Genomic DNA, 16,248 nt, shown 5'->3' with positions numbered 1-16,248 from the left:
GCTAGATTAGTAGTTTCCAAATTATAGTTCTTAACCCATTGGTGGGTCACAAAATTATTTAGGGGATTCCCAATCAGTATTTTTTTTTTATTATTTTTGAACTGCTTATTTGAGATATTTTTAAATATTATATTAGTAAAATGACATTTGATATTAAAAATCGTTTGGGCATATTTGTGTGGGTCTATTTCAGGTTTTCCTATTCCACTGATTTATGTGTTTCTTCCTCCACCAATACCACAGTCTTGATTACTGTGGCTATAAGTCTTGAAATCAAATAGACTGACTCCTCACACTTTATTATTTTTCAAAATTGTTTTAGCTATTCTAGTTCCATTGCTTTTCCACATAAATTTAAGAATAATCTTGTCTGTGTCTACAAAAAATCTTGCTGAGATTTTGATAGGAATAGCATGAAACCTGTAGATCTGTTTGGGGAAAATTGGCATCTCTACTATGTCAAGTCTTTCAATACGTGAATATGGTATGTCTATCAATTTATTTAGATCTTCTTTCATCAGCCGTTTGTAGTTTTTAGCATACAAGCCCTGTACACGTATTTTACGTATTCTGGGATATTTTCTTAGTTTACCTCAATATGTGGCAGTGTAACCCTGGTCTACTGGATACTGACGGGCACTACTGTACAAATGCTCAAGCTCCCTCTTCTCATAGATCCAAAGATGATCCAAACTAACTGCACCATTATTCTCACATCCCTCCTGAACAGTAATATTGGTTATTTCAGTCTCTTGCCAGTGATGTCTGATGTCCCAGCAAATGGCGTTGTCCACTATGGTGCTGAAAAGATAACTCCCGAGGTCCCAGCAGCAACACGGCTAATGCAGACTTGGTTTGCACTCTGCTGGGTAAACTGAACGGGAGTGATGCCTCCAGGCAGGTGGTATGCTGTCCATCCAGCTCAGGCTCAGGCTTCAAGGGAGCGAAAGCGCCTTCACATGGTGAAGAAGGAAGAAGAGGATGAAGGCTACACTTCAGTGCAGGCCGCCAGGCCACAGACACTCAACCGTCCTGGCCAGGAGCTGTTCCGCCAGCTCTTCAGGCAGCTTCGTTACCATGAATCTTCTGGGCCCCTAGAGACTCTGAGCCGGCTCCGGGAGCTCTGCCGCTGGTGGCTGAGGCCTGATGTTCTCTCCAAGGCCCAGATCCTGGAGCTGCTGGTGCTGGAGCAATTCCTGAGCATCCTGCCTGGGGAGCTCCGGACCTGGGTGCAGCTGCATCACCCTGAGAGTGGTAGGGAGGCTGTGGCCCTGCTGGAGGAGCTGCAGAGGGATCTCGATGGAACACTGTGGAGGGTGAGTATGAGCAAGTGTGCAGTGCCCAGTGAACTCCGCCTGCCAGTGAGCCAGCTTGGCTCAGGGTGGGGTGGGTCTCTGAACCCTCAGAGTTGAGAACTCTAGGGGAAGTCTTCCCTTCTCATTCCCATGGCACCTGAGCATCTGAGAACTGGACCCTAAGCCAAGGACCTTTTAGTAGGCAGTCTGTCCCACCTTCCCAGAGGACTGTTAGCTCCAGGAAGAGAATCAGCAAATATCCATAACTAACAGTAACGAGTTTTTGGACACAGTGACTTACAGTATAGAAAGTCCATCTCTACCTATTATCTGGTTTGAACTTGATACTGACCTGTAAAGTAGGAGTGATGTCTCTTGCTTATAAGGGAGAGAGTTCGAGTCAGGACTCTTGGCTTCTGAATACATGTTAAGACCTAGAAGAGCAGTCTACATGTACTTTATTGCTTCTTTCTCGATAAGCTTTTGAGGATTTGTTCTGTCTGAGGGTGGGGGGAAGAAGAGTGCTGAGGGGCAGCCAAGGGCTAGGAAATTGGAAGACCTTGATTTTAGACTTCATTTTGCAACCTCAGTGTTCTTGCTCACATTGTTGTTTCTTTCTGAGCCTCAGTTTATAGAAAAGAAAATGCAAAACTGATCTAACAATGCGAATTTGTTCAGTATCTGTTTGACTGCCTGCCATGTGTCCAGCCCTGGCCTTGGTGCTGGGAAGCAGCACCGGCAGTCCCAGTGCCGGCAGCAGAGCGCAGGTCAGTTAAAGTGCACTTTTCCTGCCCCTTCTGCCCGACACAGGTGAGCTTCTCAGTGCTTCCTATATCTGTGGAAGTTGTTTTTAAAAGAGCGTTTATCATTTTTGTAGGCTTCTTTAAAATTGTTATTTCTATAAGAGTATGTGTTATTCTACATATATGATTCCTGCATAAATCAAAGTTACTTTTAAGGTTTCTGAAACACATTTGATGTGCTTCTCCCCCAAATTTAATACAAAATTAAATCAATTAACACATCTGAACATGGTCTACCATGTTCATTACCATTACCAGCAGTAATGTATCATGTATCATTACCAGCAGTAAATGGTAATAAACCAACACAAGGTATGACTATTAAAAAACAAAACCTCTTTGCTCAACATTGGGTACTGTTTTTTAAATTCTAAAAGAGCATGTATCATTTTTACCAAAACAGTGAGATGTTCAAAAGGATCTAAAAATTATTTATTAAAACAAATAAGGTACACAGTAGGCACAAAATCGTGACTTGGTTTTATTCACCTCATTTAGAGCTAGATGTAAGGTTAAAAAGTCCATGAAAATATTGCCAAGTGAGCAGAAAGGCATCCAGCAACTACCTGGTTGAAATCCAGTAAGAAATTAGAAAACAAAAAATGGGCTGGGAGAAAGCCTCCCAAATTCTGAAAAATGAACAGAAATATTGAAGATGCGTATAAAGTTACAGAATCACACTGTGGTTCATCAAAATTATCAAAATGTGAGAAACCAGGGCCTGGGAAAGTTTGTCCGTAAATTCCTTTGGCTGTGCTTCTGTATTCTTGTTGTTTCTTTATTCTCCCTTTGGTAGAGTTTGGGAGGAACAGGAGATAAAATACTGTGATGAGCTTATCATCTTTAGTCTGTAGTTTTAGTCTGTATCAGATGTTTAATGGCCTTAGGCTAAGATCCATCCATATCAGCATAGAGAATGTCTTGGCCACTGGACCAGAAAAACTTGAAGTTCATGGACAGTAGCTTCCTCTACTCATTTCTATATCGGGGATAGCCTTGCCTCAGAGACCAGAACTACTTGAAGTCCCTAGGCAAAGGCGCCACCTCTTTCCAGGTGTCTGCTTGAATGGGGAGTGCCATTTTTTGTACCTGAGACTTTTTCTTCTGTAGTTCCCTTGCTGACCCTCACAATTAGCATTGCCTCTCTAGCCGTGTCACTGTTTTGGTGAGATTTAGTCTGGGAGCCACCCTGCCTCTGAGGTCACCTTGCATATTGGTGCCTAGAGCAGTGCCTGATACTTGGTAGACATTATTCAACTGCGTCTCTGCTGTGAACCATTATCAGTTTAACTATCAGGGATAAATTTCTTCTCTTTCATTTCTAAGTTCCAGGCTGGGGGTAGGGGCTGAGGGCTGTTGGGGAGGTGTCACTGTAACAGTGCTGTTACTGAATTGCCAGCTGCTTTTTTATGTCAAGCTGGAATCTGGCTCCACTTGTTTCCTCCATGGCCTTGCACTAGAGCCCAGGGAGGCTGGGGGGTGAGGGGGTCCTCCCTGGGCTTTCTCCTCTTCCTTTCCCCTCTGCCTGTAGGTAGTAAAGGGCCTGACTCTCTCTTCCCTGGGCCTCTGCCCTTTAGGGATTGGCTATGTGGCCTCTTCTCTGAGTTTGCTTTCTGATTTCCGTGGGGATCCTCTCACCACATTTTCTTCTTGCCAGGACCCAGCCCCTGCCCAGAGCCCAGATGTGCGTTGGATGGGTACAGGAGCCCTGCGAGCCGCACAGATATGGCCCCCTGCTTCACCTCTCAGGAGCAGCTCTGCTCTGGGGGACCGCCTGGAGCCTCCCTGTGAAATAGGAGTGCGTGACTTCCTGGCTGGGCAATCCGGTACTCGCTGCCTGGCTCTAAGACCCCAGCCTTATGCCATATTTCCCGAATTTTCTATAATGTCTTTTTACCATCTGTCCTCTCCCGAGAATCTTTTACTATCCTGGCCCTTAGCTCTGTGTCCTTTCTGTCCCTTCTGTGACCCTTGTCTGCCTAGCTCCTCCTCCCCTTGCACCTTCCACTCCCCACTCCCCAGCCCTCAGCAGGCACTGCGGAAATGTGAAATGGGTGTTTAACAACAGTCCGTACCTGCTCGTGGGCCAGGAATCCTCTGTGTGGGGGGAAGAGTGGGCTTCTCAGTGGGATGCCAAGAGCTGGGCTGCCGTCCCTCATGGTTCTTTCCTCTCCTTCAGATCCTCCTGCTGCCCAGGTGCCTGCCCTTTCCCAGAGAGATGGGTGCCCAGGAGACCGAGTGACAGCTCAGCCTCAGGTGAGCCACCAGACCTTTGGTCCTTTCTGACGTCTCAGCGTTGCTGCCTAATGGAGTAGCTGCAGCTCCCCCTTGTCCTGGGTCTCTCTGTCCAGTGACCTCACATTCAAGATCCATGTACCAGAGACCAGATTGTCCCCCTTGAGCCCAGAGCTCTTCTTGTGGGTAATGGTCTTCTCTCTCACCCTTACCAGATCTATCCTGTATTCACTCAGAGCCACCCTCATTTCCCTGTCTTCTCCTAAAAGCCAGGAGCTGTTTACCAGCTCTAGGGCGTAGGACTGTGTTTTTTCAGGAGGCTATGACTTTCAAGGACGTGGAGGTGACCTTCTCTCAGGATGAGTGGGGATGGCTGGACTCAGCACAGAGGAACCTGTACCGGGATGTGATGCTGGAGAATTATGGGAACGTGGCTTCTTTGGGTAAGGCATCACTATCCCCATGCTTCTGCCACCTTTACTTCTGCCTTCTTAGTTTTCTTTTCTTTTTTTTTTTTTTTTTGTAAGGAAGATCAGCCCTGAGCTAACATCCGTGCTAATCCTCCTCTTTTTGCTGAGGAAGACCGGCTCTGAGCTAACATCCTCCTCCTCCTTTTTTTTCCCCCAAAGCCCCAGTAGATAGTTGTATGTCATAGTTGCACATCCTTCTAGTTGCTGTATGTGGGACGCGGCCTCAGCATGGCTGGAGAAGCGGTGCATCGGTGCGTGCCTGGGATCTGAACCCGGGCCGCCAGTAGCGCACACTTAACCGCTAAGCCACAGGGCCGGGACTTTCTTAGTTTTCTTGATGGCACATAGAAAGGGGCCTGACCTGGGTTTAGATCCTGGCTCTGTAACTAGTAACCAAATCACTTAATCTATCACCTCAGTCTCCTCTCTGGAAAAACAGAGATAATAATACCTGTCATTCTGGGTTATTATAAAAATTAAAAATAATATGTGTCAAGTTCGTAGTCCATTTAAGATCCAGAAAATGTTTGCTGATTTAACCGATTGAGCTGTCCTGTGGTTCCCACCTCCAGAGAGTCCTAGTGATCCTTTTGGCTGCAACTTGTCTCTGCTCAGGGCTTTAGAAGTGGCTGTCTGGGCCTCCTGCACTGGCTTCCTCCACCTGCCTCCCTAGCCTTTCCTTCTTCCCTACCAGGACCTCAGGCCTGAGAGGGTCCTCAAAAGTAGTTCTGTATGATTCATCTACTTTCCCATCCCATCCCCTTCTCTTCTGCAGTGGGGCCATTCACCAAGCCTGCTCTCATCTCCTGGTTGGAGACAAGGGAGCCGTGGGGCCTGAATGTCCGAGGAGCTCAGCCTAAGGGGAATCCAGGTGCTACTTCTGCAGGTGAGTTCCAGAGAACCTACCAGATCCTGCTCCTCCTGCATCTACTCTTCTCTTTCTAAGGTCTTTTACACTAAGTAAATCATGGAGAACTTACTCCATTGTTTGCTACAAGGAAGATCCTTAATGGTCTTGCTAAGGAGTGCTGTCCCCTCCAGGCTGGCCTATTAGACATTCATTTCTGGCCCTGCCCCTTCCCCAGCGGCTCTCTCAGTACCAGTTCTTGCCCACTGGAGGGCTTCACCCTGTCTGTCTTTTCCATTCATTGATGCTCCTCCTCAGCCCTGTGCCGCACTCTTGCTGAATCCTCTGTGCCCTCCCCTTTCTGCTCTTAGGGGCCGTCATCCTATTCCTGCTCCTCTTCTTTGCCTGGTCCCTCCCCATGACAGGCTTGATCTCCAGTCCTTTCAGCCAGCCCTCCATGGAGCCCCACCCCTCGGTTCTTGGAGACCTTCCAGTCAGGCTCTTGTGCCGTGATTCCTCTCCCTACTCTTGCTGTTTAACCCTCCCCTCTCAACCCTTTTAATTTTTCAAGTGGATGTGATTCTGTATATGTCTAGCTGCTGTGCCCATCGTGCTTCTCCTCCTCCTCCTTCCCTGTCATCTGGGATACTCTTCCATGTTTTGCTTTATCCCTAACTATTTTGGAAAGGTATTGGCAGTCAGACAAAAGCCTCACCACCCAAGTTGATGGCGTTTTTCTGTCCTTTGGTGCTTTCTCCAGTTCCAAGTATAGGAAAAGAATACATTCGCTTTTGTTTGTTTTGTGTCAGGAGGTGAGCTCCAGATTAAAACAAACAAGTTCATCTTAAAACATCAGCCTTTGGAAGAAGCAGAAATCTTTGCTGTGCCATCAGGATGTCATGTGGCAAGTGTTTCTGAGGGAACAGGGCTCAGAGAATCTTTTGAACAGAAGAGCAACTTAAAGGAGCAGTGTGGAAACCCCATACAAGTGAGAGTTAAGAAAGAAGAGACCAATTTCAGTCACAGGGCAAGAAGAGAATCTGAAGGATCAGGAAGAAGTAATAGTCTTAATCTAAAACATATTACATATTTGAGAGTTCCCAGAAGGAAGCGATCTCTTAAACACGGCCGTGGCAGACACTTGAGAGGGAGTTCATACCACTGTGACTACAAGGATTATGGTAAAGGGCTCAGACTCACGATTGGCAGGTTCAGCCTACATCAGAGAATTCGTGCTGGACTAAAAGGGAATGCAAAGGATGCGTGTGAGAAAGACTTCATCCTTAGCTCTCATCACCAACATGGGCAGAGTCTTCACACAGCAAGGACATTGCATAAGTGCAGTGACTGTGGGAGGACCTTCCGTCATAGCTCCCATCTTGCATATCATCAGAGACTTCACACACAAGAGAGACCATTTAAATGTAGGGTGTGTGGGAAAGCCTTCAGGTGGAGCTCAAACTGTGTGCGACATGAGAAAATTCACACTGGAGTGAAACCTTATAAATGTAGTATATGTGACAAAGCTTTCCGACGCATGTCTGCCTACCGTCGGCACCAGGAAACCCATGCTAAGCAGAAATTTCTTGAATCTAATCAGTGTGAGGAAGCTCTCACCCATGGCTCAGGATTTGATCATCATTTTAGAGATCAAAGTGGGGAGAAACCCTTTGACTGCAGCCAGTGTAGGAAATCCTTCCACTGTAAATCATACGTTCTTGAACATCAAAGGATTCACACCCAGGAGAAACCCTATAAATGTACCAAGTGTAGGAAAACCTTTAGGTGGAGGTCAAACTTTACGCGTCATATGAGACAGCACCAGGAAGAAAAGTTCTACAGTCAAGACAAATGTAGAGAAGACTTCATGCAGACATCCAACTGCACTGAGCCCCAGAGTGCCCCCACTGTGGAGAAAGCTTTTCGGTGTCAACAGTGTGGGAAAACTTTTACTCGAAGGAAGTCTCTTATTGATCATCAGATAACTCACACAGATAATAAACCATACCGATGTAGCGAATGTGCAAAAGAGTTTACTCATCGGTCAACCTTTATTGTTCATAAGAAGCAGCACGCCATTAAAAGAAAACCTAAGGATGGGCCATCTTTTAGTCAGGACAGAGCATTCCAAGTTCCTCAGAACACCACAGAGGAGCCCTACAAATGTAGCCAGTGTGGCAAAAACTTCCGTAATCACTCATTTCTCATCATCCATCAGAGAATTCACACCAGAGAGAGGCCTTATAAGTGCAAGGAGTGTGGGAAAGCTTTCAGATGGAGTTCTAACTTCTCCCGACATCAGAGGATTCACGCTTTGGAAAAACAGTACGAGTACCATGAAAGTGGAAACACTGTAGATCAGCAGCCACAAATCCTCACTGATGAGAAACGTTTTTGGTGCCAAGAATGTGGGAAAACCTTTACACGTAAACGATCTCTTTTAGATCATAAGGGAATACACAGTGGAGAGAAGCGCTATAAATGTAATCTGTGTGGGAAGTCTTATGATAGAAATTACCGCCTTGTTAATCATCAGAGAATCCACACTAAAGAGAGACCTTTTAAGTGTCAGTGGTGTGGGAAAGATTTCATTGGAAGACAAACCCTCTGCATTCATCAGAGAAGACACACCAGAGCGGCACAGTCTGAATCCAGCCTGGCTGGGTTATCCTCCTGCCAGGACACAGGGGCGAGTGTACAGGAATTAAAATCAAGTGGGGAGAAGCCCCTTGAAGATTGTGAAGAAGCTTGTGACCAGAGCTCCAGGCCCACTGGACTCCAGAATGCACCCCTTGGGAAAAAGTGCCACAAATGTAACACGTGTGGGAAAATTTTTAATAAGAGCTCACAACTCATTAACCACGAGAGATTCCATACTCGAGAGAGGCCATTCAAATGCAGAGAGTGTGGGAAGACCTTCAGGTGGTCATCAAATCTGGCTCGGCATATGAAAAAACATATGGGAGATTAACTTGGGACCTGACAGTGGAGGCAGTGGGGGTCCTAGCTGCCCTGCTAGAGAACCCTTACTTGTAGGCAGTGCTGGGAAAACCTTCACAAAGGCCTTTCTGTTCTGAAAGCTAGTGGCAGAGAATCTTGAGGATTCAAAAACTCAAGCCATCTTGCATTCTACCTGCTGGAAAGTGAGTGCTGGGGAAGAGCAGCAGCTTGTTTTTTGGGGTCCTTCTGGAGGCTTGGGCCCCCAGGAGTGGCCTTTGCACAACGGCCTGGAGCCTCCCCAGCCAGGTCTCCTTCCATAGCTCTAAGAGAAGAGACCATTGCGCTGAGTGGTTCGACAAAACGTCTGTGGCATGGTGGGCTGTGGCTGCTGGGAAGGGGCCAGTTGGATCCTAAGTTTCCCTTTGAGTTTGGCCTGTGATGGTGCCTATTCTGTTTGACCTTACAAATAGCAGCAGCGGCGGCAAGAACTCCTCCAGGTCTCCCTAGATGCCTCCAGGGAAGTTCTGGCTGTGGCTTCAGCCTTCACAACTGGCTTTGGATATCTGCTGTGGGCATAGAGTTGTCTCAGCAGCAAGTGGAGGAGAGTAGGGTGCTGGGCTTGATCACCTGGAGAATGGAGCTCTACCAGTTCTACCCATCGCCATCTCCGTCCCACAGGTGTGCACGGGCAGCAGTGGTCCATCTGTTAAACAGAAGTGTGCTGAGCACCTCCCATATGCCAGGCACTGTTGTCTGTGCCAGAGACCCAGCAGTGACTGGAACAGACAAAAAAATCTGCCGTCTTGGATCTTCACAGACAATAAACAAATGAGATATGTATAGTATTTTGGATGGTGATGTGTGTTGTGGACAAAATCAATCAGAGAAGATTGAGAGGGAGTGCTGGATTGGAAGGGGGGTTGCAATTTTAAGTAGGCTGGTTGGGGAGGGCCTCAACTGAGAAGGTGAAATTTGAGCAAAGACCTGAAGGAGGTCAGGGAGCAAGCCCTGTCGATCTCTAGGTCCAGGCACAAGAGGTGGGGTTTTGTCTGGTGTCCTCAGGGAGTGGCAAGGAGGCCTAGGCTAGAGTGGAATGAGCCAGCTGGAAGAGAGGTGGTGGGCCAAGCCGTGTGAAGGTCATGCATCCTCGCTGGGGCTTGGGCTGCCTCAAAGGGAGGTAGGGTGCTTTTGGACAATTTTGAGTTGAGGACTGTTGTGGTCTGAATCTGTATTACATTTTACAAGGGTTAACCAAGGACTCAGTAAAATTATGCAGCTGAAAGATTTTTATGTGGTTATCCCTGCTGCCAGTTTCCATGAGTGGAACGCTCCCCATCAGCCCCCGTCAGTATCTGAATTGTGTACAAGACCTCCAGCTCTCAGCAGATGTAAGCACTTGATTATTGCACTTGCGCCTCTAATGTCGGCACACTGCGGCACCCTGTCGCCTCCACGTAGCCTTCTCCATGCGTTGGCTACGGTGTTGGCCTTGAGTTCAACCCAAAGGTACCAGTTCACGTGTCTGAGGCCCTCACGAGAAAACGTGGCCTGGTTGGGGAGGCACCCGCTCTCGCTTGCCCACTCACTTGTGTTGAAGTGAAAAGCAAGAGTCAGCTCAGTGATGTAAGGGTAAAACAGTGATATGTCTAAAGTTTATGTCAGTAGTCATTGCCTCTGTTTATTGAAGAGCTCAGATTAGAAACATAAGAGCAAAATGCCTTGCTCAGTAGTAGAGCACCACGTCAGACCACATTTCACTGCTGTGAGCAGGGGCAAACTCATGGAGCAGGCTGTTTCTTGTAATGAGAAGAAACCAACCTGGACAATGTCCTCTTCAGTAGAGTACAGGTAGTCTAATTCTCTCTGGATTGTCACGGGCAGGTGAAAATGACGGCTCTGACACTGTGGTGCCGTCACAAGGGATGGGCAGGGCGTGGGGGAGAGAGATACCATGGCAGCATCTCCTGTTGGTGTTCTGATGCCCATTCAGCTTTGTACTTGGGAAGGTTTGGTCATCTTGGCTCTGCCTCTCTCTTGATTCCTACAGCAGCAGCTGCCCATGGCCTGGATTTGGGTGTCCCGTCACTGGAACAGTGCCAAAAACTGGCACTAGAAGTAGCTGGACAGGGACAAGAGTCCCATGTGTTGAGGGCCCAGGGTCATGGGAAAGACCTTGGGGTCATCAGATCTGGGTTCCAGGCTCGGTGTGTGTTTTCTTGGCAGGATGATCTTGGGCAAGTCACTGAACATCTGCACCTATTTCCTCTTGTGTAAAATGAGAGTGACTGCCTATGCTACCTGACTCCTGAGGTTGGCGGAAGAGGGCTTGGTTTCCTACTGTTTAGGTGGCTGGTCTCTAGGACCAGAGCCCTCGCAGAGCTGCAGCTGCCCCGTCAGTTGATGCTGCAACCACAGAAATACCCCTTTTCTGTCCATATTTTCATCCCTCTCCTCCCTAGGCCACCTGGCACCTCAAAGAGTTCCAGCCCCAATAGGGGAGTTTTTACTGCCATTTTTATAAAATGAGATACACTTATTTTTAAACATTCAAATCAAATTTTAATATGTACGAAGAATGAAATAAAAACAGAAATCCCTCCATACTGAGGCAAACCGTTAATATTTTGGGATTGTACTGATGCAGTCTGTTCGATAACCTGAGTTTTTAAATAATTTTAATTTTATGAATAATATGTGATTATGATAGGAATATTCGTAAGTACAGATTACCTAAAAGGAAAAAGGAAAAGCTGACTACTTGGAGCTAACTACTAAACGTTTTGGTGTAATCAGTATTGGATTTGACTTCATTGCCCTTCCCTGAACGTCCCTGGACAGGCCGCCTTGTACCATCTCCCTTCACCTGGGGTGCCACACCTCTGTCTGTGCTGGCCCAGGTCCTCTTCCAGGCCTGGCCTTCCCTAACCCTCATGCCTCTAAGCTCTCTCCCCTGGCCCCACCACTCCTGTACCCTGTGCCAGGATCTTGCTTGGTTACGTGATGTCTGGGTTTCTGAAAGTTATGCCCACACTGCAGCCAACCTGAGGCCAGGGTAGGGTGCTCATTTATCTGTGCAAAGATTTTGCTCCTGTGTTAAGGAATATAGAACTGAATTCAGTTCAGCTAAGGCAGGATTGGAGTTTTTTGAAGGGGCCTTGGGTGAAATGTAGACTGGAGGCCACCCACAAGCGTAACTCCTGCGAGTTAGGAGCCCAGCTGTGGGTGGTTCTGAGCCACATGGCTCCGGTGACAGTTTCTGACCGCCCCAGCCACCAGTTCTCATCTCATACCCCTATCCTGGCCTGGAGAATGTGCAGCCTTCTTCCAGCTCTGCCCTGCCTTCTCTCGCTCCCCAGGGGTAACTGACGTTGGGGCTGGAGAGAACCAGATGAGCTGGGACTCTACAGAGAGGGGTGGGTATCAGAAGGTCTGTCAGCCAGCTGTTCGATGTGGTTGGCCCCACGTTTGCTAACAGAGACTGTCAGCCCAGACAGAGTCATGTGCAGAGAAGAAAGCACAGGCAATGTAAATTTATATGGACCGTCTCACACTCATCAAGTTGGCAAATTTTTAAAAGCTCTAGTGTGGGTAAGTGTTTGGAGCAGTGAGAACTCACTGCTGTGGAAGTGGAAATGACAACAACTGTGCCAAGCGATTTGCAAAATCTTGTAAAGTTGTGTGTACTCTACCACCCAACAATTCTACCTACTCCTGATAAACCCTAGAAGAACTCCATGTGAAGAAGGAAATGTGTATAAGACTGTCTGTTGCAGTACTGTGTAAGTAGCAAGATTGGGAAAAGCCTAAATTTCCATCAACAGAAAAACAGATTAATAAATGTGTTGTTTTTGGTACTTTGGAAGTGAATATGAAAGAGCTCGAGTTACATCTTTCCACACAGATAAATGGAAAATGATGCTGAGCAAGTTGCAGAAGGTACATCCAATACACCGTTTATGTAAAGTTAAATGTACTGTGTATCTGTGGGCACATTATGGAAACTTATTTGTGTTTCACTTTTTCTATAAAACGGAATAGTCCCAACTTCACAGGATGAGTGGGGCCGGGGGGACAGTTAATAATGCATGTAAAGGGCTTAGAATAGTGGCTGGCATGTAAGCATTGTTGGCATTATAGTAAACGGTGTTGTTTTGACAATAATGTATTTCCTGTGGATTCAAATTATATGAACTACTAAGATTATATAAAATCATGTATTGGAATGATGTGTGAAAGTCATGCTCTACCTTCCTAGGGCAGAAGTTGCTGATGGAATCAGGGAGGGTACATGGGGGCTTCAGGTGTGTTTGATTTCGTTTTAAAAATTGATGTAGATGGGTCAGCATGTTGATTCAACAAGAGTGATAGCTTCTTTTTTTAACTGTTTGCTTAAAATATTTAAAAATAAAAATATTTTTAAGCTTGGGTTCTGACATTTTATGATTTTATAGAAATCCTGCCTCTGCCATTTATGTGACGTTACTTAGAGTGAGCCACTTAATCTCGCTAGGCTTCAGTTTCCTCACCTGCAAAAATCGGAGCAACCCAAATAGTAAAGGGATGGTTAAACAGGTCTGGTGTATCTCCAATAGAATATCATGCAACCGTTAAAAAGAAAGAGAATGTTCTCCATGTATTGACGTGATCTCCAAGACATGCAGTTTATAGGAAATTATAAGCTCTATTTCTTTTAATTCCTCCTGGCCTAAAAATAACAAGTGAATCCAGAAGCTATAGACTCATAAGTTTAAGAAATGGGATCCTGTGGACAGAGATGCTTAGTCAGCATTCCAGTTTATTAGGTGGGTGAGGAAAGGTGAGTAAATGTTTACATACCAACTACCACACCTTTTAAGTTAATGCTAGCCCTGTTAAGAACCGCCAAGGGGTTTTGTGTCAGTCAGGTTCTAGTCTGGGGCCAAAACCATATCAATTATTTTGACAAGAAGAACTTATAAAAATGTGTTCACCATATATCTAAGTAACTAACAAGGCAAAAAGAAAATGCTAGGGTATCATGGAGGCAGTAACTTCGAGAAGCAGCTACCACCCCAGGACTGGGAAAACTGTACACAAACATCAAAACATTTTTGATGTTTGACCACTGACGGTTTTCAAGCCCTCTCCCTCCCCTTTTTGCCTCACATCTGGGCAAGCTGATAAGAAAGCCCAGGCACTTCCTCTCAGCGCCTGAGGGGAAGTTTGTGCAAACCCTGGCTTTTTTTGTTGCCCTGGAACCCTCACCCGTAACCACACTAAAAGCCAGAGCCACTCGCTCCTCCTTTCAATCAAGGCAAACCGACTGGCCTGGGTGCCTGTCCTGCTCTCCACAGGGAGCCTCATTATGTGAATAATAAACTTTCTTGTAAACTCTTGATGTGTGTTATGTCATCGGTGTCAACACCTGAACCAGTTTGAGGTGGTAGTATGGTATTGATCCCACCTCCACAGGGCGAGGGACAAAGCCAGGAACAAAGAGAAGTGGTTAGAATGAGAGCCCTGGTGGAACTGAACTCAGACCTATGAGGAGCGCTGCTGGGCTAACACTGGTGTCTGAACTCAGAAGAAGGGCTGGTGTTGGCAAAAGTGCAAACTGGATTCAATTGCTGCTATCAGAAGGAATTGCCACTGCTGGGGTAAAGAAGCATCAGGAACAGGAAGCAATGCTCACAAAAAACAAGACAGGAAGGAACAAGTGCCTTTTCCCTCCTTGTATTAGGATTCCCTAGAGAAACAACCAATAGGATGTGTGTATGTATACATATAGGAAGAGATTTATTATATGGAATTGGCTTGTGATTATGGAGGTTTGGCAACCAAATATCTGTAGAGTGGGCTGGCAGGCTGGAGACCCAAGAGAGCCATTGTTCTAGTTCCAGTCCAAAAGCTGCTGTAGAACCAGGAAGAGCGGATGTTGCAGATGAAGTCCAAAGGCAGTCTGCTGGAGAATTCTTTCTTGCCTGGGGGAGACTAGTCTTTTTGTTCAACTGATTGGATAAGGCCCACCCACATTATGGAGCGTCATCTGCTTACTCAAAGTTCACCAATTTAAATGTTAGTCTCATCCAAAAACACCCTCACAGAATCGCCCAGAATAATGCTTGACCAAATATCTGGGCACCCCATGGCCCAGCCAAGTTGACACACAAAATTAATCATCACAATCCTCCAACATTGTAGCTTCTCTCTTAATATTCCTTGATGGTAGGGGCAAGCCCAGTGGCGCAGCGGTTAAGTTCGTGTGCTCTGCTTCAGCGGCCTGGGGTTCGCAGGTTCAGATCTCTGGCATACACTGATGCACCGCTTGTCAAGCCATGCTGTGGCGGCATCCCATATAAAGTAGAGGAAGATGGGCACAGCTGTTAGCCCAGGGCCAATCTTCCTCAGCAAAAAGAGGAGGATTGGCAACGGATGTTAGCACAGGGCTGATCTTCCTCACAAAACAAAATAAAACAAAATACAATCCTTGATGGCAGAACCTAACAGAGAACCAGCTGGCAAAAAAGTGAGGTGGATTGAAGTGTTCCAATCCCATCATCTCAAGACATCTATAGAAGAGTGGATTTGAAGCAGAGAGACGAGTTAATAACTGGTACAGCTTTCTGGAATTATTTTATCTTAAAAATTCCTAGGATGTTTGTTAAGGAAATTATGTGTGTTAAGTTGTGGACAACTGGTGATTTAAAGGTGTAAATTATGTCATTAGCAGTTGACTTCACCCATGGACCTTGTAATAATTAGCTGTTGGCTATGACTTTACTCATCTTGTTGTAATGAACTCAAACTTAATAAAAGCCCCAAGAAGAATGTCTCAAAATTAAGAACATGGCTAAAGGTATTTCTCTTTATAAACATTTATTTTACAACAAAATTAAATTCATAAATTTTAAATAAATTTAATAAAGTAAATTTGTGACTTTAGCAAATTAAATACAGCACAGAATCCTGATTTACCTCAAATGGAGCTGTGACTTAGATGATCAGCCCACAGCAGAGCATAGAGGAGAGGAGACAGCAGACTCCTGTAGCTGTGAATTCTAAAAGAAAACCAATTAAAAAGGCAAGATTACCTCCATTTATGTCCCATGGTTGAGCCATCTGTCTTTGTTGCCCAACTGATCTGGGAGCACATTAGTTCGTGCCTTTTGCTATGAAATCTGTTTAAAACTAGGTAAGGCAAGGAGAATGTATGTACCTGGGTCTACTGATTAAGGTTCATAGGATGTTAAAGTGGCTTCAACAGATGATTACTATTGGTGTGAATCAAAGAATCTGATAAATATATTGGAAAGAGAGAAAATTGGTTTAAATATGGATATTTTCCCTTTGTGACTTTAGGTTTGAATGAGAGCAGAAAACAGACTGCCCTCTGAAACGTCACTGAGGAGTATTTAAAATGGCCATGGAAGATTCTCCCTTGGTGAGAAGAGTCTGAAGAGTCATTACGTACATAAACCAATACTAAATATTGAAGTCAGCAACCCAAGGGAAATGTACTTTTATATTCATGCAAACGTTTCCACGTACTCGTACACATGAATCTTATTTGTATAGAAATAAAATATAAAGTTTTTGGGAAAATCTACAAGTTTTCTTTCCTTTTGGTGCATTTACAATTAAAACAATTACTCTCTAGACATATAAGTTTCTATCATCAG

The 16,248-nt window shown here is 45.7% G+C and overlaps 1 protein-coding gene across 3 annotated transcripts in view; it reads left to right on the top strand.

Moving 5' to 3' along the window:
* ZNF445 (zinc finger protein 445) overlaps positions 1-13,016 on the top strand; it is a 28,880-nt gene extending 15,864 nt beyond the window's left edge. The window contains exons 1-7 of one of the 3 annotated variants that reach the window (XM_058556196.1): positions 133-484; positions 749-1,316; positions 3,756-3,924; positions 4,278-4,354; positions 4,650-4,776; positions 5,579-5,689; positions 6,460-13,016. In XM_058556196.1, the coding sequence (XP_058412179.1) occupies positions 888-1,316; positions 3,756-3,924; positions 4,278-4,354; positions 4,650-4,776; positions 5,579-5,689; positions 6,460-8,621 (3,075 nt within the window). In that variant the 5' untranslated portion in view covers positions 133-484; positions 749-887 and the 3' untranslated portion in view covers positions 8,622-13,016. Of the gene's footprint in view, positions 1-132; positions 485-748; positions 1,317-3,755; positions 3,925-4,277; positions 4,355-4,602; positions 4,777-5,578; positions 5,690-6,459 lie in introns of those variants that run through there. The other 2 variants (XM_058556187.1, XM_058556205.1) reach the window with 2 other exon arrangements.
* Positions 13,017-16,248: the final 3,232 nt, after the last annotated feature.

This window comes from Diceros bicornis, chromosome 2 (assembly GCF_020826845.1).
Source record: "Diceros bicornis minor isolate mBicDic1 chromosome 2, mDicBic1.mat.cur, whole genome shotgun sequence".
Classification (NCBI taxonomy): Eukaryota; Metazoa; Chordata; class Mammalia; order Perissodactyla; family Rhinocerotidae; genus Diceros; species Diceros bicornis.
This window is presented reverse-complemented; position numbering and strand designations above follow the sequence as displayed.